Below are 22353 nucleotides of genomic sequence, written 5' to 3'. Positions count from 1 at the left end.
TTCTGTCGTTATAGAAATGCTATATGATCTACTGTATCTCTTCTTCTCACCTATCTCATAGTACCCCCTTCTCGATCTGACCTGCTCATCACTAAAACTATAAACTATTATCACCACCGAACAGATGGAAACTCCTACTGTAACTAGCAGAAGCTATGAATTTTCCATCTGAACTTGTATCTACACTCATCACTTTACCTGCGTCTGTAGGTAAATTCTTGATTAAAGACCATTCATCCGCTGACCATATTCTAACATTACAATCGAATCCAGCTGTCACCAAGAATAAACCTGATTTTGGTAATTCACCTTGTTCAATTGAGTTTCCACCTCCGTTCGATGTCAATCCGTTCGAGGTCGTATCAGGTTTCACATCTTCATCTTCTTGAGTCTCGATCCCAATCTCTGATATATCTTGTTCTTTATCTTGATCTGGATCAATTTCCATCGTAGAATCAAGTACACCACCTTTAACATCACCTGATAAAGGTAGGTTACCATTTAATGATATTGACGAGATCTCATTTGACGATCTGAAGAACTTAACATCTGATACAGATGATTTATGTGCTGGAATTATATATTGTGTTTTCAACGCTCTTAGATCCCATATTCGTACGGTGTCATCTCCTGATCCCGTCGCTACTTGATAGCTGCGATTCGAAAAAAAAAAGATTAGTCAGTCATTTACTATCGATAAAATCCCAATATCTGACTCACCCATTAGGCGCGAAATCCATTGCTAAGATTTCTTTCACATGTCCATCTAAAACCATAGCTGTTCTACCCGTTCTTATATCCCACACTCTTCCAATAGCGTCGAATCCACTAAAGAAGAGGTCAAAACCGGACACGTTAGATTCCGTTCCTATTCACGCCACCCTTTCAAAAGGATTTACTCACCCAGAAGCGACCAAAGCACCGTCATCCTGAAATGCGAGTGAATAAACTTCTTTACTATGTCCTTCTTGTACTAATAATTCTTGATGTGTTTCAACATCCCATAATCTCCATGTACCGTCGAAACCTGCTGAACCTAAATATGAACCTGATGGATGGAACGCTACTCTACCTACACGATTCTCGTGTCCTGATAATGTCGCTAGTGGTTTATCACTATAACAACATAAGATATCAGAATGAGAGCTTGAGCTTGACACATATATGAGATGAGGCCAGCTATATCGACTTACCCAGTTAATGACCATAATTTCACCGTGCCTTCTCCACCACCAGTAGCGAAATTTAAGCCATCTTCGGAATTACCAAGTGTAGCTTGTGGATGCCAAGCTGAACCACCTATCTTATCCGTATGACCCTTTTTGGTAGACACAAGATTTAAATTTGGTAAATCCCATATTTTACTATCACCCGTCCAAGATGAAGTTAAGATATATTGTCCATTTGGTGAAAATCTTATAGTTGATAATGGTCTATCATCACCAAATTGTGATCCCAAATTGTTGAATGTCTAGTATACGAGAAACGGAGATCAGCTCGACGGATGCCAATGGACATTATTGCTTTTCGAAGACAGGAATGAATTAGAGCAAGAATGCTTTAAACTAACCTTTAATTCTGAGAACACTGATTTACGCAAATTAACAATTTTACCTAACGGTAATCCAACTTCCACCCTTTGTCTCGCTATACGTGTACGCGCTCTACAGCCAAAGGCAATGATTAGCCATCATACCATATTGAGCCATGATGGAAAGAATCGCTCACTTGGATAATGAATATCTAGCTAATTTCCTTCGCGCCTCCAATAACGCATCTGATCCCTCTGTATAAAACTCTCCCTGTACATGCACAAGAGGTCAGCAACAGTTCCTAACTGAAATTGATGCGAGATTTGGTCTCACCTCTTCATCTTCCTCGTCACTACTTTCATCTGAATCATCATCAACATCCATCCCATCCGTTCCTCTAGCTTGTTGTATTTGTTCTTGTATATATTTCAGCCGATCTCTCCTATCCCCTGGCTAAGGAAAGTGTCATTCAGAGCGTCAGCGTACGTACTACAAGAATCGCTCCCCCTCATGGCACTTTTTGAGAGCCATACACACCGATTCCTCCACCTTCATCGGCACTGAATGATACAGGTAAAATCACTTACGCCTTCTCCGAACAGTGTAATGGGTTCACCATAAGCTCTCAACCTCTCTTTAACTTTCTTATCATCAGTAGGAACTGCCATCTTCCTGAACCTCTTCTTCCTATCTAGCTCTTCTATCAGAGCAGCATTTTGAGCTCTTTCTCTCTCATCATCCGACCCTCCCAATTGATAGGTATTGTCAACGGCTGGAGACAGTAAAGTGGACAATCAGAATACTGGCTACATTGGGAAGATAACGTCAAGAAGCTCACTCAAATCATCGATGTCCATTTTGAATATCTTCTTCTTCCCTTTTTTGAAGTCTCTTGTTGAATAGCAAGTAGTTGGATCAGAGGGAGAAATCAATGATTCCTACTTTATTATTGCAATTCAACTGAACTTCGAGGATGAAAGTCAAGTGTGGTATAAGCATTTATTAATTGATTCCGTCCAATATAGCGAGCCACGTGAGAAGAGATGCTTCGGTCACATCCGCCAGATGAGAGTGATCCCCGGGGTCCCCGGATATGTATATATCACGAGTAGCAACAACATGAGACGATTTCCCATCTCTTGTGAAAGTTAACCCCCAACATATACTATATACCATCTCAACTTCCCCAACAACTTGCCCTCAACCAAAGTCACAGGAATAAGCGAGAAAACAATACAGAGAGACTGGCAATCTATCCTTTTCGAAATATATGGACTATCCAACATGTTATTCAGCATAAGAAGAGCTTCTTCCTCATCGGCGTCTGTGGTTCGTGGGGGAATACGTAAGATGATAGTCAGAAATATTTCAAATGGCAATGGCGCACCTCGAATATCAGTCATTCGAACATTAGGTCAGTTGAGACGATGGAGGAAAGAGGCCAGAGATAAAGGATTGGAAGTGGGAGTTGTACCTACAGTAAGTCGCTATTCTGCTGAAGGCAGTATGCACATGAGCATAATCTTTACGTTGTCTGCTTATGGTAGATGGATTGGGCTGTATCCCGTTGCAAGAAGGTGATTCTCAGCTGACTTTGCTTTTTGATCCTTGTCAGATGGGAGCACTTCACGAAGGTCATTTGAACCTCGGTGAGCTCCATAGGAAGCTCCATCGTTGGATAAACCGAGCTGACTAATGATCGATCGCCTCAACTGAAATCAGTTCGTACTTCACTGTCCAGACATCCATTGACCGTAATGACATTATTTGTGAATCCTATGCAAGTGAGTATTTCTGCCCACTTGATTTGAATCATGTAGTTGTTGATGATTGAATGATAACAGTTTGCACCTCATGAAGATCTTTCATCATATCCTCGAACGTTTGAACGTGATTTATCGTTATTACAATCTATATTACCTCCTCTTGCGAGTCCTCGTCAAATGCGTGGACTAGGTGTATCGGAACACGATTCATTTAGATCACCCCAGCCTTCATCATCTTCATCTTCAAGTTCGAAGTCGGTATCCTCATCTGAAGGTGTTAATATAAATAGTCCGTTGATAATCTTCGCTCCTACCCCAGATGTAATGTATCCCCTCAAAGGGGAATTACAAGATTTGAATAATCACAAAGGTGTCGAAGTGGATGTGAAAGGCTGGGCAGAAGTTATGGAAGGTGCTTCGAGGCGTGAGTCGCTATCCTCCGGAATGTGGTTCAACTTTCTTCGTCTACTCACATCCACCTCTCATCATTATAGCTCAATTCTTCAAAGGTGTAGCTACCGTCTGCACCAAAATCTTCAACGCTGTGGAAGTGAGTTTTGCCGCAGTCTTCAAGGAGGAAAAGCTAAATGAGCCATTCATATATAGCCTGATCATGCGTATTTCGGGCAAAAAGACATACAGCAAGCACTACTATTGAGAATATGTGAGTATTACACTCAATGTTCTACCCAAATCATTGCTTGTCAGTAGCAATGCACAATTTGCGCCCAAAGCTGATGCCATTCAAACCTTGAAGTGGTGAAAGACCTGCTTCTGTCACATCCAACACCATCAAATTTGCATATACTTCCAACGACACGTTCAGAAACAGGTTTAGCATTATCGTCTCGTAATGCATATCTTTCACCTTCTGAGCTATACGTCTCACCAGTTTTATACAGATCCCTCAGTGCCGCGAGGGAATTATACATGGCCGAAGGTGGAGATATTACAGGAGAAGATCTGATCTCAGCTTCAACAAGGGTTATACTAGACGAACAAGAAAGGATCTTATCCACATTTACAAAAGAGTCAGAAGGTGGTGGAACGGAATTGCAATTAGACTATATTGAGATATTCGATAAAGATACTTTTGAGCCTATCAGAGGTCCAATAGGGGATAAAAGGCAATTCGTACTTGCGGGTGCTATTCGGGTGGGAAAAACTAGACTGATAGATAACCTATTGGTGGGTTGGGAAGTTGATTAAAGGGTGAGATGCAGCTAGATGCAGCTAGGTGAAGAAGATATAGATAGTAGAAGTGAGAAAGTAACATAGATAAGCAAATATATAGATGGATTCCTTTTGGGATTTATGATGGAATGACAATAACAGAATATGCATTTTAGTGTATCAACGAGAATGGGTATATGGTTGATGCGAGGTATAAAATTGAGATGTATTTACAGTTCATCTTCCCTTTCCTCTCTGTTCAATCTCTTTTCACTCTCACTATAAAGCTATAGTATGAAAATTGGGAAATACCAATTCATCCACAAGGGTTTTCCTTATAACGTCCACTATGAATCTTTCTACTTTACCTACGTTTCTCAATACGTGAGCATCTGAATGGCCGATTTCAGATTCGATTTGTAAATTAGGCAATAATCTTTGTCCAATAGGTAATTTCTTATCTTCATTACTTGATCTAGAATTATATCCCATCCCCATTCCCATCCCCGTTCCTTGGTTTTGGTGTGAACCGTTTGAAGATTGTTGTGATTGAGACTGAGATTGAGATTGAGATTGATTATCGTCATCAAGAATAGTTATATGTAATCTATTTTTTTCACCTGAATAAGCTAATATGATTTCACCTTGTAGAGTGAAACCTGTTATAGATAATTTTAGAGGCAATGACATGAATAAATTTGATGGGTAATTAACTTGTAAAGAAGTCAATAAAACCAAATTCAAATCTGATGTATGCGATAAATGAAAATGTATTTGAAGTGATGGTATTTCCGTTGTAGTAGAAGATGATGCATTATTCAAATTCGATTTAGTTTTGTTGTGATTATTGTGGTTTGGAGGATAGTGATAGTTTGATGGTAGACCTAAATCTTTTGGATGGGTAGGTGGTGATATAGGAGGTGGATTTGAATGATTCTCATCTAATTCTTGATACGACGGATTCCTCTCTCTAGTTAAATTAGTATGTGTTCTTGGTCTTCTTGGATTTCTCGTTTGTACTTGATTCTGACTCTGGTTTACATGATTTGTAGGTTTTGGTTTGCTCCGCTTCACATTGATATTTCCATTTGAGACGGGTACGGACAAACTCTGTTGATTCCGTTGAGACATGATTGATGGAGGACGTAATGGGAAACTTGCAATTGAAGTTGATCTTTTATTCAAACCAGGTGAGAATAGACCTACACCTTGACCTGTGAAAGAATTATTGGGTGTGATATGATCGAATGGAAGGTGAAATGGTATGAATGACCTTCCTGTACCTGAGATGGGAGGTGATGACATCGGATTTGGATTTGATGTTGATCTTGGAGTCGCTTGAGTTATATTGACATTTCCATCATAATTGCCTAATCCATTTCTTTTACTTGGCGTACGAGGTTGAGGTTGAAGTTGGAGTTGAGGTTGTATCGAAGGATGTCTTGAATGATCGTTATAATTACCATATCCATTCTTTCTAGAAGTTGTGTCTTTGACTAAACCATTACTCTCTGCTTGTTCTCCTTCATCTATTTCTGACGTATCATCTTGCTCCACTCCATCATCATCGTCCCCATCATCTTGTTCGTTGTTCTTGTCGTCGTCATCGTCCGATAAAGAAGATGAATGAGGAAATGCATTTATGATTTCATATTTCTCTTCTCCTTTCAATTCACTTTCGACGCCTTTCTGACTTAATCTCTTTTCTTCGTAGTCATGTCTGAGTCTATCTCGTTCTTGAATCCTTTGATTGTTATCATTTGCTCCTTCTCCAAGTTGAGTTTGGGATTGTGATTGAAGTTGAGTTTGGGATTGTGATTGTGGTTGTGGTTGTGATTGTGATTGAATTAAGAAATCAGCTTCGTCATCACCTTGATCGAAGACTCTCCAAACATCCCTTATATCTTTAATCTCAATATCAGGTGATTCCTTTCCAAATGAGAATGAAGTTATCGATATGGGTCCTATGAAAGATGGTCTAGGTGTCGATTTCAATTGTTCGTTCAATATCGAAATTAGACAAGTCGATAATATATCTGATGGTTCACTCGGATTTGAACCGATACCAATACCAATACCAGTACCTGGATTCGAATTTGGATTCGGATTGGGTGTCGACGAAAGGTCTTCGGAAAGTAATGACCAATTTATATCTATTGACATCTCACTAAAATCATTGAAAGTGATCGATCCAGCACAAGCACAAGCGCAAGCAAAACTCTTGAATGAGTAATAGATAGGGGTAGAGAAACAGCAATGAACAACTACGAGTAATCAAGCCGAACAAACCATGGACGATGTTATTGACGAGTTTCAAATGCAGCAGTGCCTGAAATTACAGGTAAAAAGTTGATGTTGCGAATCGCTGCGAAATCGTCTCTGCTAAATCGTCCCGAATAATCGAAACAACGATCGAAAGAAGCAAAAAATCCATTGTATATGCATATGGAATCATGTACAACAAGTAACACAAGTGTCATACACAGTATCGTGCGAACATGCCGAAGTTAAACCCCTTATCACAGTTGGGCATACCGGACATATATAGTGCTAGGTCCCAACTACCCCTGAGTACCTCTTCTTCCTTTCTTCTTACCCAAACCATTGAACTCTTCTCTCGCTACCAACCACATCGCCGTGACACAAACAACATCTTTCAGATTTTCTTCTGATAAAGCGACGTTGTCTTTGACTCTTTTCATCGCAGCTTCTTTATTCTGTTGACCGAATTTGGGTTGAACATCAGTCAACGAAACTGCATCCAACGATTGAGCGATTTTCAATATTCCTACAACTTTAGGATGATGTGGTGCGGGTGTCAGAGTACCCAATAACTGTCTTTGACCAGTTTTCTTAACCCAGACAGAACAAGTCCAAGGTGTTTCAGAATCTTCAGGATCGGAATCCATACCTTCATCGGCGGATGCTTCACCCTGTAATGTACTTGCAGTCTCAATATCCACATTGCTGTTGTTATTAAGGTCAACGTTTGTGGAAGAAGGTCTCCTAGATGGTGAGAGTGATGAAGATATACGTCGGACAGGTTCGGGTCTACCATCTAATCTAGGTGAGTTGAGCGGTGAGTTTTGATTCGATGAAAAGTGATTAGGATTAGGTGATGATGGTGGATAAGGAGATGAGCCATCTTTTCCTTTTGGTAATTGAAGTGTCAATGATGTTCTAGATTGATTGGGTGAATTCAGGTTTGTGACACCAGCGTTGATTGTGGAAGGTGCGATAGATGCAGGCCTTGTTTTACTTCTCGCCCTAGAGTTAGAGATCGCTCCTGTGGTGGAGTATCTCCTTAGAATTTCATCGCCAGCAGCGTTTGAAGGTACTTTCAATTTGACCCATTCAAATACGACCTCACTTTGATCTTCGGTACTAGCACTCCCGCCTACGATCTCCAATCCTGCATTGGCAGCTGCTAAGAGATGAGCTGCCCATCCTTCTTCGTTCTTTTTGGCCCATTTCTTCACAGTCCAGGTGTATCCAATTGGTCGATTGGTAGGGATGATAGGTAGTGATTGGCATCTTTCCATCTGGATTGCTGTAGGTTCGTGATCGACATGAGAAGAGAGCCCGGTTACAGCTCCATCAGCGGTTATCATGGCCCCTGATGATCGACGTCGTATAACCAAAGGCGCAGTACCAAATGTAGGAGCCCCAACTCCAGCAGTGGCAATATCACCATTACTAGGGGTAGCTAATTTTGCTACGGCCATATTAGGATGCAGCGTATCTGAGCCTGCGAATTCTTGGGAAGGGGAAATAGCTGTTTGTGGAGCATCGAAAGATGAGAAAGAAGCTGAGGGACTGGTCTTTTTTCTTCCCGCACCAAGATCTCCCATTGATGTCTTCTTCTTGAATACTCTGCCAAAGAATTGACGAGTCTTGCTCTCTTGTCCATCAGGTTTGCTCTGGAACTTGAACCCTTTGAGATCTAAAGAGGTCCGAATACCGTTCTTCCCGTCGTCTGAGCGACTCAAGATAGGTGATATTGGTGAAGTGAGAGAGACCATTGATAGAGGTCGTTGTCGAGGTGCACTGCCGTCTTCTGTGGAAGTGCGTGTGGCCGGGGCAAACGGACTAGAGGAACTGGTTGCTGGAGCCCAGACTTCTGAGGGTTCGAGAATACCGACTCCAGAGATGTCAAGGTTACGTTTGTGAAACTAAAGAATTAAAGGCGATCAGCAATGTAGTTGCCAAAGTAGTTGCCAAACCCAATTGAACTCACTTTGGCTACTTTGACATCTGTTGCAGCATCTGTCACGACGGTAGGCTGCATTACATTATGCACGGCCAAATTGAACATTGGCTCTATCCTTTTACCCGATGCTGCACTGCTACCTGTAGCAGCTGTTGATGTTGATATACTTGATCTAAGTGAAGAAGATCTTTTGAGGCCATTACCGTTGTCCGACTCTGTTGATGATGACTTTGGTGATGCTGGTAAACCTTTTTCGGCTGCGGGTGAAGTGAGCGGTGCTGTACTAGGTGTGTTCATGATCTCTTGACCCGAGGTATCGTCTGATTCTTCTGTTGCTGGGAGATCGACAACTTGAGCTGCTGGTGATGTTGAAGCTGAGGAGATTAATCCTTCTCCTGCCAGTGAGTTTGAACGACTTGACATGCCTGACGCAGATCGACCTCGTCTGTTCGATTTGACAACAAGTTGGATTTGAAGGTTCAATGGGTTCTTCGCAGACGTGGGTGGAGGTTTGACGATGATGTAAGTCTGAAATGAAGATGAAGTTGAATCAGTAAATGCGAGATATGGACAGGATATGGATGAACTCACGTCAAGGGGCTTTTTCTTCCTTCTCATCCTTCCTTCACTATCCACGCCACTGACGTTTGTCATACCACTTGCTTCGCTTGGTGGTCTTGGACCTCTTTTCTTAGGTGTTCTCCTCCTTTCAAAGATTTCAGGTTCGGCGATAGATATATTTGTTCCCGAGACTCTACGTCTAGCCGTGCTATCTCCTGAATCTGATGAACTTGGAGATGTAGAAGTGGAAATGGAAGTGTTTGTATGCTTGAGAGAAGGTCGAATAGGTGTAGGAGTGTCAGAGAAGGAAGTTTGACGAGGGGAAGTTATGGGTTTACCGAGTGGGTCGGGTGATCCAGTTGAGACCACATTCGAAGCTGAATTTCGAACTTGCAGATTAGCAGCTGTGGAAGGTCCAGGTCCAGCTTCTGCAGATGTTGGTGGGGTGTTGATAGGAGATTGTTCACTGGTGAAGAAATTGAGTGGGTTCATACTATTTGTAAGACCTTTGAAGTTTGGAAATGATTCCAGGAACGGCATTGTGGTGGTGTTGAATGCTGTGTCGGCGGTGTGAGTAGTAGAAGTGGTGGATCGTATGGTATTGCTGTTATTGTTGTGAGATATGAGATTGTCGATCCAGCGAACAATACTTGATTTTGTACGAAGAAGAAAGGGAGAGGGAGAGGTTCAAAGGAGTGGAGTATGAATACGTTTGTGTTGCCTCTCCTTTTGGAATTGAGGTTGGGGGGAGGGTTGTGTATGGGGGTTCGTGTGTCCTATGTGAGTGAACCTATGTAATCGAGCTTTAAGGTTGGGATGTATCAGACAAGAAAGGTAACAAGATCCCCGTGCCCGAGAAAGGTTTTCAGTCTCGTATTACTGGGTGGTGGTGCTGTTGATATTTTCTCAAAGTCCATACATACATACTTTCTAAATAGAGACTTGATTTCCGCAGTTTCAGTTTTACCTCGAATCGGATTTTCTAAAACGCGCAAATAAAGGTTCTGATGAATGATGCTGATTATTATTATGATCTGAACTGATCCTTAGGTTGGATTAGTCTGATTTTGGTTGGTATTGGAATCTGACGACTCGATGTGTAGAGAGTATCACTCGTACGTGAGATTTGAGACTTGGTCTTGGCTTTAAATGGGAAGGAAGGTCTGGGCTTGGTAGTAAATAAGTTAAATTATTATTGATTATTTATATTATTATGGTTACTGTCGGGCGAAGGCCGCTTGTATGACGTTTAAGCGTAAAATATAACTACACTACTAACTTCACGGATGCCGAAAAAGTGGAGAGAAAAACTGAGACCGAGCTTTGTTATTTGGTTTGGGAGAGACCGGATACCCGAATTAAAACTGGTTGTTTGTGATGAAAGAGTGGAATAATGCAAGAGAGACAGAGAGAAGATGATAGAAAGAGAGAGAGATGATTGATCAACAAGTGAAAAATGGTATTCTGATGCCTATAGAATCATCGTCCGATGAACGCAGTACTTCCTTTGAGTAACCTTGTTAAAAAAAAACATACAAACAAGGTCGTACCATAAGTGAATAAATTCAACTTGATTGAGTCCCGGAAACTTTTTGTTTACAACGGTGGCCGCCGGGATTTATAAGGAGATTCCACAAGTTAACAAAATAAAAATACTCGGGGACCGTGTTCGGAAGCGGCCTTCGGTCATTCCGTATCACAATTCCGTAGCTCAAGCGACAGCGGAAGCGACGTATGCATACGATCAATTGAGACATCGTTCAAGTAGAAGCCTGCATGCAGTCTTGCATTCGGCAAAGCAATGTGGGATGTAAGCGTGTTGGTCTTGAGGGTACATGATCTTCGGATGCTATATGTATAATAATCATATACACAGTCGCAGCTGATAATGCAAACTTTTTTCACCGCCGGGAGAATTACTAATCTCCTTCACCTTCAATTATCAAATGAAAACGTAATCGTCTGGTCGAGTATGTTCACTGTGTGGGAAGAAAGATCTACAGGGCTATCTTCAGTTGAATGAACATCTACATAGATCTCATTGACAGTAGGTATTACAAGACCGTCGGTCGCAGCGGAACTTTTTTGGGGATCGACAATACCACTCTTACTAATTGCCTAGTGACTAATCTCAAAAGGCAAAGAAGAGACTACGAATGCCTTCTTAACGAAGATATCCTTGAAGATCCAGATCATCATCTGCTGAGTAAGATTGATGCAATAGGGCCTCCGTAATCTACGGATCTTATTCGTATGGGAAAGCATAGTTAAGGAGTATTACCAGAGATGATCTATTGCTCATATGCGCTTCCCGCTTAACTTTTTCGAATCGATAATGAAACGTACTCGAAATATGTGATTTCCAGTTAAATGGTATAGTAAATTACAATACATTGATCACCTAGTATATCGTTTAAAGGGAATACTATTAACATCAACAGCAGTTCAATCAACCGACTCGAGGGATGAAGGGCTGTGAACAGAGACACGCGGATGAAATTTGAGAATTTGAACCAGACCTGACTTCTCCTTAATTATAAATAAACAAATTCGGAAATGAGTCGAAAAATATCCTTCTGTTCCATATTCAGAAGGATGAAATGATCACTTGACCCCTCTATGATCTGTATATTTGTGGTTGATCGAGAGGAACCTTTGGTATTCCACATACTTTCATTATCAAAACTTATTCCGTGAATGTCAAGTAACTCAACGATGTTGGTACAGCTGTGGATTCAAAACATCGCTGATTTTAGTCCAAGAGTAAAGAGAGTTTGGCAAAGTCTGAATCCTTACGAGCTCACTTGTCATTCAACTTGTTCACACCAGATGATTTTACAATTTTGGTCAGATGATAGCTGTACTTTGAAAGGGGTCGTGAAAGGGGTCGTTATAATGGTTTTCGGGATAGCAGGTGTGATCGTATACTTGTTGATCATGATGCCAGTTGTTTGGCACTGATACCAGTGACGCTTGCAGATTCGGTCCAGATAGACCGGCTGTCGTTGGAGACCTGATTGTTAGAAAAGGGTAGGTGCATTGGTGACTTGTTTGCTTTCGCGACGTGTAAGCCAAAGCAGCGAGAATTAGAACGTCAATCAAGGGCTATCCACGTTATTTTGACCCAACACTCGGTTTAAAATCAGTGTATGGTCAGTAACGAACGGACGCGACAGCGAAATAATCTTCTTAAACTATATTCATTTCTTCTTCGCTAAATGCTATAAGAGACCATATATAAAGACCAAGCCATCTGTATCACTCTAATAGATTGATTGTAAGCGAGGAAAATTATGCGACGTCCTTGTTTCGGTTGTCACCGGTAACTGCGTGAGAAGTCTCAGTCAGTAAAATGTCTCACCACTAATTCTAATCAGATTAGATTGCCAGAAAAACTGTTACTCACGAGCATCTCCGACCTTTTGGGTGGTAGATTTCTCTTGTTGAGGTTGGACAACAGAGGCAGCGGAGTCGAGCGTGCCCTTGACATAGTCTGTGGCTTGCTCCTGCGATGTCGGGCGCCGACCACGTCAACGGTACTCTTGGTAATATATAGGAAGTATCAAAGAAGTCAAGAAACGATGTCAACTCACGATGTACGACTTCTCGGAGTCGGGCTTAGCAGCGGAGGTAACTTTATCAGTGAGGGATTCTCGGCCCTACAAGAAAGGTAAGTCAGCGTTAAGCATTGTATACGGGATGACAAAGGTGTACAGGCGAGGAGACATGAGAAGGATGAAAGGGGGGATTGTCGAGGAAGGAAGAAGGAAGATTGATATCGAGAGGGGTGAAGTGGCAATCAAGACGGATGATAAGAAGTGAAGTGATTATAGTACTTACAACGTCGGACATTGTGATTGATTTGTTTGGTTTGGTTTGGGGTTGAAAAGTAGTTAAAGTGAGAAAGTTGAATTCGTGTGGATGAAGAAGAGAAGAAAGAAGAAAGATAAGAATTAAATGAAAGGAGAGGGGTTTATATACCTTTGTTTATTTTGTATGTGGGGAGGAAATTGTGCATAAACAAACACTGGTAGCTTCCACGTACGTGTAATCACGCCAGAATGAGTAACTTTGTTTGATAGTAGTATGACGCATCAAACACACACACCACCAACGAAATGCATAACAGTAGGCAAGGGATTCCTAAAGCTCATTCAATCCTTTACGAGATAAACCACAATGTCGTCATACTCCTTTCCCCCTTACTGTCCCTTGATTCCCTAATCCGGTATTTTCTCATAGTTATGAATTGGAATGGTTAGTCCCTCTCAGTCACTCAAACCCCCCATAACGCACTAAAAGGTTACTAGTTTGATTCCATTCATTCATTCATTCGCCATCAACTACGTCATACGGGGCTATGCACCATTATTTATAGTTTTAACCCATCCAAACACGTCGGAGAGAACCTAATTTCACATTTCAGTTGGTTTCGTCTCAAGCCTTTTGCCTGCCTGATAAGACCGAATGAAATGAGAGATAAGGTCGATCAGTTACGTCATGTCGTTCACGTACACAATAGGAGTGTGACGTTTGGGATGGGATCTGAGAGCGTCTGCAGAATTCGGCATAGGGCAGGCCGTTTCGTCACTAAGTTACTTATTCCTGTGGGATGGGGGAGAAGATGGCCGACTGTTTCCGGCATTGATCATCCCAACTACAGGTCCTACGCCGGAGTCAATTTCCGATACATCAGTCAGTCACCCCTGTACTTTGTGCAACGGGTGGGGGCAGGCATGGTATTGGCGGTGCTATCACGTACTTACACGTCGAAATGGTCAATAATCTGGGTTGGGGGGTAACATTTCAAAGCTTGAGATCACTCGTTACGAGATGGCCAGCGTAATGTCAATGGGCAGGAAGGACAACGCTCAAGAACGCTCATGTCACCACCGTTCATAAACATGATGGATGCGACAGCTGACACAATGAGATGACTTACTTACTATTGAGTTCAAGCCAGCGTCGTGCGGTCGATCTCTACAACTCTGATCTAGGCAACTATACGATATCAGATTGTCATGTATTGAGAGACAGACAGGGGCATGAGCAGTAGGAGCGTTGCAGACGCATTGCAATTAGATTAGGCCTCTGTGTCTGTCGACATCATATAATCAAGTTTCGCCATTCTGTACATCATGTCAAGGTAAATTCGACCACGAGAAACTGCATAAATGAACGGAATGACAATGATTAATTGACAGTACTAAATTGACAAAATACCTATCAAAATAACGTATATGGCGCTATTTACATTTCAGAGTGTGAAACTTCACTTGAAGGACTGTAAAGGCATTGAGAAAAGCAAGACCTGAAGTCGATCAACTCCTCGAACTTTCATGCGACCAAGGTTTGAATCTACGAACGAGGCCCTTCCATTTGCTCTTATCACCCCTTTGGGTACCCTGGTGGGTCGCCTCTTGGCTTCCATACCGGTTAGATCCCACGACCGAAGGGTAATCAGTGTTACCAAAGGTTACAACGCCCCCTCCAGAATCACGTTCTGCGCCGTTCTGATCGAGTTCACTAGCTCTTGAACTCTGCGCAGAGGTGTTCCTGCTTCCTCTGGCCAAATCAGGGGCAGCGTCTGAAGGTGATGTTGCCGTGGGCAGTGTTGGCGATCCTTGAGGCTGAGTGACGTTCCCTTCGAAGGCGTCTGGGTCTTCGTCATTGGTCGTGGTGACGACGGGAGTAAGACACGGGCCAGGTTCAGTAGAACGAGTGACATTTCCATCAAAGTGAAGTATTTTGGAACGAAGCTCCCTCAGCTCATCATCAATAGTTGACCGTCGATCTCGGATAACATCGCTTCTACTCCTTAAAACTTCTCTTGATATTTCGATCTCTTTGCATTCTTTATCCGTCTCTTCCACTTTACTAGACTGACCAGATCCTTTCAAACTTCTGCTTTGATCTCGTTTTTCCACCCTGGGAGAACTTAATCTATCCAACTCTTCTCTGTTATGTTCCAAATCGACCTTTAAGGCAGCATGTTAATCTATCAAAGCCTCCCATTGCTCATGCAGTCCAGTTCTGGCTGACTTTTGTTCTTCCGTAAGGCCGTTGAGCGTCGTGGGATTTAACGTGTCTCTTTCCCAGTTGCCCATTCCGGTTTGTACTGTAGCGTTATTGATTTGTCGTTTGAAACTGCGCTGGTGACTGGTCATTGGTATTCAACGGCCGGGTAGGTACGTCAGTCCGTGGTTGGGGGTTTGTGTGATGGAAGATTTGGGTAATAAAGTGGAGAAACGGGGATCTTATGAGAACTTTATGAGCCCTTTTATATCTTTCGTTGACGGGTTGCAAGAGCAATAGCATGACCGACAGATGTCTTCCGGTTATAAGGAAGAAGAAGTCGTTGAGCAACATGAAAGGAATGACTTCTATATAAGATAAAGGATTGACATTGTTACAGTGACGAGGTCACCTGTCGCCTTTCTCCCCCATCCCCTCTCGAAACCAGAAACAAACAATCGAGGAGTTTTGTCTTCTGTTGTCTGTATTCGAAGGATATGACGATACGCGTCCGGACCACGAGTCTTCTTTCCTGTACTATAGGCTGTGGAGCGATATATCAAAGGTTGCATAAAGTGCGGTCAAGGACTGGTTCTCTAGCATAAGACGAGTAAAATGCAACGAGAAGGACTCTTGGACAACTAGTACCAGTCAGCTCTATCAAGATTCGGATGATCCGCCAAAGACTCAGGATATTCAGAATACATAAACATAATGCATATTCATCAATTATCGTTAAAAATCCATCCAAGCTACCCAGCTGACGAAGTTATAGATTCATCAATCATGAATTCGGTATACCGATCAAGAAGTGATAGAAAACTCAATCCCCAATTGAGGTTTCAACCTTTGACACAGAAAAAAGCCATTCCTTCTCTTGCTTCACCCACAGCTCTTTCCAATTCTCTTTCATCTTCCGTCATCCATCTGTCTTCTTTTGGAATCTGATCTGTTCCACCTAAAGTCTTGACTAACCTTTCCCATTTTTGTCTACGTTGAGTTAACCTGAGCATAGGTAAAGGACTTGAATGTCCTGTGACTACCACTAGAGCAGTATTTGTGGGCAATGATTCATGTAATTGAGATAACCTATCCGAAAATCGACTCAAAGCATTATCGATTTCTGATGAGTCGAAATCGGCCACATTGATCCCTCTATCGTTCCCTATGAATCGACACAGCGGATTTGTCAGATTACTCGATAATAGCCCATTCTCGAGAAGAGGTATCACTTACATCCTTGGACATTGGCTAACTCCATCATTCTTCCGAATACCAGATCATGTCCCTCTACATTCTCCAATATCTTCTCTACTATCTCATCGTCTGTAGAACACCTAATGGCAGTGGTGGCTTTTGAGCCATATGATGATCGGGGATTACCATAGTCTACGTAAGCGGATGTTTTAGGTGGTTTATTTCGATTCAACCTTTCGAATAGAGGTTCCATGTTTTCTAAAGCGTTCCCAAAGTCTGGACCTATCGTGACCAGAACAGTAGAGGGCATCAGTGATATATCAGAATAACGAGCACGTATCAAGATGGAAACTCTCAGAAATAGCTTCTCATCACTCACCATGAATCATCTTCATTTTCAATAGATCATTACAAGTCCTAGCGTCTTCTTCTGAATCATGACCTTTTTCACTCGCTTGGATTTCCCTTTTCAACCATCTTTGAGCCAACCATTTCAGACCAGCTTTGAACGGTGGACCTCTGGGATGTTTATATACTAAAGCTGTATCTATACATAAAGGATGTTTGATTCTCAATGCGATCAAATCACATTCTAATGAATGACCTAATAAGATTGTATGAGGTGTAATGATCGGATTCGGTCCAGTTATTAAAGCTGATTGAATCGAAGATAATGTATGAGTAGCATGTATGAGTTTTTCAGGTGTTATACCTGACCACCTAAAATTGGGTGTTTCAGCTTTCCATCTTACTTGCATCAAGGGTATGATTGGTAAAGTAAAAAACTTACTGAGTTCTAAAATCTATTATTTCCTTTGGGGGTTTGACCAATTCATCGAATATATTCTCATCAGTTTCGTAATCTATGATAGATACTCTAGCCAACTCCTGACCATCCTCTGATAAGACCTAAAAACAAGTACCAAATGCCTTCAAATCAGCTAAGCGCTCCTTACGATCACCACAATTCCAATAATTTCCAACATACCATTTCACAATCCATAGCTAATATAGGCCATTTACCATCTTCTGGAGGACCTTTAGCTTGGGGAGATTCAACCCACGCATCTTCCCTTCTATTCCCTTTTTTCCCATTCGATGAATTCCCCATGGACGTTGTACTTCCTCCTAAACCTATATCCAGATGGACATCACCTGGTCCACCTATAGGACCCGATAAAGCGGCCGCTAAACTTGGAGGTAAAGTCGACAAGTCTAATCCTGGTATAATTGGTGAATCAGATGGAGAGATATATGATGGTATTGGATAATCATTATCTATCATTTGATGTGGTGTAAGTAGGAATAGGAACGGTGGTGTATCTGATGATGCTGCTGCTTCTATTATCATTTAAGCGTGATCAAGTCAGCCGAGAAACGATGGTCAATGTCGTCGAGAGTGACTGAGAAAGCGAGACATAATCATAGGTATTCACTCACCAGCTAATTGTTTAGCTTCTTTCTCCTTTTGCTTCTTCAATGAATCTGGTATAGGACTCATCAATAAACTATTCAATACTGAATGCAATTTCCTATCATCTCCAGGTGCTCTAGTTGGACAAGCATAAGTGAATAATTTAGGGATTACAGGTACTCTAGGTGTTGATGAGCTCGAGCTTGATTCAGATGGTGTAGTCGAGAATGGCATAGAAGCGATGGTTGGTATTTGGTCCAAGCCTAGATGGGAAGGGAGAAGTCCAGGGACAAATAGCAAGACTGTATGTTTGATGAATGATTTATGCTATACTATACAGTCAATCATCTTTGTCGACAGATCAGTCAATATACCTAGCTTACCTCGATTTGTATCCATTGCGGTTTGTTACTTTCAGCAACGATATACATTACTAAATCCCTCACATGCTATGAGAGACATCGAAAGAATTAGCTCTAGCTCATATAATATGAGCGAAAAGACACCTTATATAGCTCTTCTTTCTCAGATCTCTAATCAAAGAAGAGAAGCGGGGACTCACTGCAATACCGACTTTCTTACCATACCTGAATTCGTTTGTATTATATTGAAATCCTGGTCGATGCTTATTGACTTTTCTCATCTTCCTCCTTTCCTCTTTTGTAGGTACTTTAGTGAATCCATCTTCATCTGTTTCGTTCGGTGCAGGCGTTTTACGCTTCGTGCTGGAAGCAGAAGGGGAAGCGGGTGATGACATTGTCACTTTGAAACTGAGCAAATGAGCTTCAGTCAGGAGTATTAAGATGATACCAAGTTGATGACCTGATTACAGATCCTCTTTTTCCATTAAACGTTGAGTTATTGTCGTTGTTTCAAAATTACAAAAATACGATCGGGAATTCTTTGGATGCCGGTTAGAGACGAATCAGCCTGATATATATACGGGAACATGGCTTATATACACACATGCGTCTTTTTCAGGCTCACCGGTCAATCTCTGGATTTACGTCATCTCTGAAAAGTGGAGGGGAAAGGTATTCTCTGGATGAAACAACAACAAAAGATGGTATCATGAACTTTCCTCGAGTAAGATATCGCCCTGTGTTGCTGAAGAAGGGGTTGACACAACATGGCACCTGGAAGAGGTGAGCTTCACTATGTAATAAAGTATCTCACGCTCAGTAAGCTGACCTGAATACACTATGACAGTGGAATGTCCAATATGTTCCATTCTCGTTCCGGAGACAGATATAAACCTTCATCTGGATTTACAATGTCGTGGATCCCCTTCTTTCTCTTCTTCTGGATCCAGACCAATCATCAGCTCTACCGTAAGACCAGTCTCATCCAGTGGTACTCAAAGTAAACTACGCACGTCTCATGAATCACCCGAGCTGAAAGAAGTGATCAGTCTAGTTGAGAATACTCCGACTGGTAATAATAATAAAACTGGATTGAAAAGGCGACGGTCTTCAGGTCATAATGTAGCTCCTATCTTCGGCTCTTCTACCACGTCCACAGGTACAGGGACCGGCAAAAGGAAATCTTCGCAAGAGAACGAGACCGATAATCAGCAAGAAGAGAAAGTGGAATTTGTGATAGGAAGCGGTATGAATCGAGAAAAGAAGCAGAGACTGAATCCTTTAACTGCCAATCAACCGTAAGTGATAATTCATGTCTATGTATCCATGAGTCAAAACTCTGATCTAGAAAGAGACCTGAATGTATCGTGATAGACTAGCGGAACGTTCTCGTCCAACAACATTATCAACTTATATAGGTCAAGCGGATTTAGTAGGACCTGGATCGCTTCTTCGTGCAAGGATAGAAGCTGGACAAGGTGTTGGAAGCTGTGTATTGTGGGGGCCTCCAGGGTGCGGAAAGACGTGAGCTTATGTACCTCATGTTCTGATAGATGGGTCAAGTCAAAGAGCTGATATCGATGGGTTTATATATCAGAACTTTAGCTAGGCTAATAGCGAAAACGGCTGATGCGGAATTCAAAGAACTATCAGCTACAAGGTAAAGCTAGGACCTCCTCCGACTCGTGTAGATTATGTTTCAAGCTTACAATGAACAATCAATTCGTGCTTAGTTCTGGTACATCAGATGTCAGACAAGTGTTTGAGCAAGCTAAGAATTCGCTCAGATTGACAGGAAGGTAAGTGGAAAATCACCCAAATACGCACCAAGAACAAATGAAAAAAATGCTGAATATATGTAAAATGGTGATAGAAGAACGATATTGATGGTTGATGAAATACATCGGTCAGTCAAGTACAGCGACTTGACTTTTTTTCCTTTTTCCTGCTAGAAAAACATCGAGCTGATATACCTGAAATATTGTGATAGGTTTAACAAGTCTCAACAAGATCTGTTTTTACCATATGTCGAAAATGGCTGGGTACAACTTATTGGCGCTACCACTGAAAATCCCTCTTTCAAAGTAAATGGAGCTTTACTAAGTCGTTGTCAGTAAGTTGGCTTACTCCATGCGATTATTTCCAAGTCCTGATTCCCCATTATGCCTGACCTCTGCGACACATACGCCACCACCTTATGAACAGGATATGCTAACAATCGAACCTAGAGTATTCACACTTTCCCCTCATACACCTGAATCATTGCAAGAGATTCTACAGAACGCTCTAGCATCATTACCTAAACCATTACCACACCTTCCTCCTGATCTTATCCCATTCTTAGCGGACGTCGCAGATGGCGATGCCAGACAGGCATTGAACGGATTAGAATTAGCCTTGAAAGTATGTCAAGCTCCAAGACAAACAATACTCTCTGAGACACAACTTGAATCTCAAGATCCTCATGATGAATCTGAAATTCAAAAGAAAAGGGACGAAGAACTTATGGATTCAGTAAGAAGGGGATTGAGAAAAGGGTACGATAGAAGTGGCGAGGAACGTTATGATATGATTTCAGCTTTACATAAATGTTTAAGAGGTTCTGATGGCAGTGCCGCAATGTATTGGTTAGCCAGGTGGGTCCAATCTATTCGACTGAGGTCGAGGTCCGAAACCCCAATTGAAAGCTAATTCAGGTTGTTCGAGTCATTTAGGATGATAACTGGTGGTGAAGATCCATTATATATAGCAAGGAGATTAATTGTAATGTCAAGTGAAGATATTGGATTAGCTGATCCTAAAGCTTTACCACTGGTCCGTATCAGACTATCTCGCCTTCCTCTTAGAATACAATGCAATGATCTAACGTAATTCTGAATATAGGCAATGGCAACGTATCAAGCTTGTCAAGTTATTGGACTACCTGAATGTCGAATCAATCTAGCCGTGAGTGAACCGATAATGTGTCCTATTTCTGGTAAAAATGCCAAGCAGAAGACAAAAGGCAGCTAAGCTTTTCTTTATTAGCATTGCGTAGCATATCTCGCTGAAGCGCCTAAATCCACCCGATCCTATACAGCTTACAAAAGGGTGAGTCAAAGAAGATGGTCGTTTCATTTCGTATTCCGTATTCCCGCAATATCAATATCACGATCCATCAATCCTAATCCTAATCCTAATCCTAATCCTAATCCTTAACCTGCGTCTTCCGATGAATAAAATGACAAGATGATCATGCTGATCTGCAGTATCCCAAATTGAAACAATGTTAGGCGGAAGCTTTATGTCAGCAACCACCATTACCTGGTGTACCACTACAGATTCGAAATGCACCCACTGGATTAATGAAGAAATTGGGATATGGAAAGAGATATTCGTATGATCCAGATTACATTCATCCTGTATATAATGTGAGTTTTTATTCCAATTTGGGGTTTATTTTTTTGATATTGCCACCCACCCGTCTCACCCCAAGAAAAGAAAGGTTGAACAACCCTTTTTCGCTGCTAACGTTACCACCTACATACAACTTATATATATATATCAAATGCTAACGAAAACATTTCATCGTGACTCATTTCAACGTGACCCAAATAGGAATACCTACCACATACTTTATCCAACCATTCGTCACATTCGCCATTCCCAAATGAGCATATCTTGAAAGATCAAGAATATGAACTGAAAGATAAGACTTGGGATGAAGATAGGTTAAATGAATGGGAATGGAGAATAAATAACAACGAGGAGTGGGAAGGAAGGGTACACGAAACAAAATCCGAACAAGGAGATATACAGGAAGAATCATGATGCAGTACATCACCGTCAATGAAAAATGATAGTGATTGGTCGTAAGGGACTTTAGGAGGTAACGCAAATCTGCGACGCTGGAGGTCATTCTTTTCAGCTATACTGTAGTGTGATTGTCAATTTCATCCCTTCAAGAACAGATTGGCATAATACCGGCAAAAGAACGAATGGGTTAATTATTCAGATCGTGGTATATATACGATCAAGTTGTACCTTGTTCAGCTAAGCATATCATGTTGTAATATACTGAAAAGAAGGATGCATGGAATCCTAAGATAGGTCGTGACCAACCAATTCTAGAATATGTATTTTT

The 22353-nt window shown here is 41.6% G+C and overlaps 8 protein-coding genes across 8 annotated transcripts; 2 read left to right on the top strand and 6 right to left on the bottom strand.

Annotated features, from left to right (window-relative positions):
- Nucleotides 1-97: 97 nt before the first annotated feature.
- Nucleotides 98-2389, bottom strand: IL334_002016 (uncharacterized protein; the record flags this gene model as incomplete). Its single annotated transcript, XM_062933763.1, has 9 exons — nucleotides 98-653; nucleotides 721-828; nucleotides 904-1116; nucleotides 1194-1471; nucleotides 1571-1664; nucleotides 1729-1802; nucleotides 1866-1985; nucleotides 2120-2304; nucleotides 2371-2389. 9 exons carry the CDS (start codon nucleotides 2387-2389, stop codon nucleotides 98-100), a joined length of 1647 nt encoding a protein of 548 aa, XP_062789814.1.
- Nucleotides 2390-2816: 427 nt separating this feature from the next.
- On the top strand, nucleotides 2817-4507 carry IL334_002015 (pantoate-beta-alanine ligase; the record flags this gene model as incomplete). Its single annotated transcript, XM_062933762.1, has 7 exons — nucleotides 2817-3011; nucleotides 3148-3181; nucleotides 3255-3316; nucleotides 3377-3722; nucleotides 3793-3848; nucleotides 3905-3962; nucleotides 4056-4507. The coding sequence occupies 7 exons, from the start codon at nucleotides 2817-2819 to the stop codon at nucleotides 4505-4507; spliced, it is 1203 nt and encodes a 400-aa protein (XP_062789813.1).
- Nucleotides 4508-4750: 243 nt separating this feature from the next.
- On the bottom strand, nucleotides 4751-6634 carry IL334_002014 (uncharacterized protein; the record flags this gene model as incomplete). The annotated part of the gene is made up of 1 exon (XM_062933761.1): nucleotides 4751-6634. The coding sequence occupies one exon, from the start codon at nucleotides 6632-6634 to the stop codon at nucleotides 4751-4753; it is 1884 nt and encodes a 627-aa protein (XP_062789812.1).
- Nucleotides 6635-7032: 398 nt separating this feature from the next.
- IL334_002013 (uncharacterized protein) lies at nucleotides 7033-9782 on the bottom strand (the record flags this gene model as incomplete). Its single annotated transcript, XM_062933760.1, has 3 exons — nucleotides 7033-8643; nucleotides 8709-9209; nucleotides 9273-9782. 3 exons carry the CDS (start codon nucleotides 9780-9782, stop codon nucleotides 7033-7035), a joined length of 2622 nt encoding a protein of 873 aa, XP_062789811.1.
- A 2751-nt stretch (nucleotides 9783-12533) lies between these two features.
- Nucleotides 12534-13094, bottom strand: IL334_002012 (uncharacterized protein; the record flags this gene model as incomplete). Its single annotated transcript, XM_062933759.1, has 4 exons — nucleotides 12534-12568; nucleotides 12649-12748; nucleotides 12836-12901; nucleotides 13083-13094. 4 exons carry the CDS (start codon nucleotides 13092-13094, stop codon nucleotides 12534-12536), a joined length of 213 nt encoding a protein of 70 aa, XP_062789810.1.
- Nucleotides 13095-14563: 1469 nt separating this feature from the next.
- IL334_002011 (uncharacterized protein) lies at nucleotides 14564-15409 on the bottom strand (the record flags this gene model as incomplete). Its single annotated transcript, XM_062933758.1, has 2 exons — nucleotides 14564-15200; nucleotides 15285-15409. The coding sequence occupies 2 exons, from the start codon at nucleotides 15407-15409 to the stop codon at nucleotides 14564-14566; spliced, it is 762 nt and encodes a 253-aa protein (XP_062789809.1).
- A 690-nt stretch (nucleotides 15410-16099) lies between these two features.
- On the bottom strand, nucleotides 16100-18625 carry IL334_002010 (uncharacterized protein; the record flags this gene model as incomplete). Its single annotated transcript, XM_062933757.1, has 8 exons — nucleotides 16100-16422; nucleotides 16494-16736; nucleotides 16834-17174; nucleotides 17245-17363; nucleotides 17443-17795; nucleotides 17895-18195; nucleotides 18252-18317; nucleotides 18431-18625. The coding sequence occupies 8 exons, from the start codon at nucleotides 18623-18625 to the stop codon at nucleotides 16100-16102; spliced, it is 1941 nt and encodes a 646-aa protein (XP_062789808.1).
- A 372-nt stretch (nucleotides 18626-18997) lies between these two features.
- Nucleotides 18998-22040, top strand: IL334_002009 (uncharacterized protein; the record flags this gene model as incomplete). Its single annotated transcript, XM_062933756.1, has 13 exons — nucleotides 18998-19013; nucleotides 19078-19528; nucleotides 19605-19754; nucleotides 19828-19890; nucleotides 19964-20029; nucleotides 20104-20136; nucleotides 20221-20343; nucleotides 20459-20866; nucleotides 20945-21044; nucleotides 21114-21176; nucleotides 21258-21320; nucleotides 21503-21640; nucleotides 21828-22040. 13 exons carry the CDS (start codon nucleotides 18998-19000, stop codon nucleotides 22038-22040), a joined length of 1887 nt encoding a protein of 628 aa, XP_062789807.1.
- Nucleotides 22041-22353: the final 313 nt, after the last annotated feature.

This window comes from Kwoniella shivajii, chromosome 2 (assembly GCF_035658355.1).
Source record: "Kwoniella shivajii chromosome 2, complete sequence".
Taxonomy (NCBI): Eukaryota; Fungi; Basidiomycota; class Tremellomycetes; order Tremellales; family Cryptococcaceae; genus Kwoniella; species Kwoniella shivajii.
The sequence above is the reverse complement of the archived record's forward strand: the minus strand, read 5'-3'. Positions and strand labels throughout refer to the sequence as shown.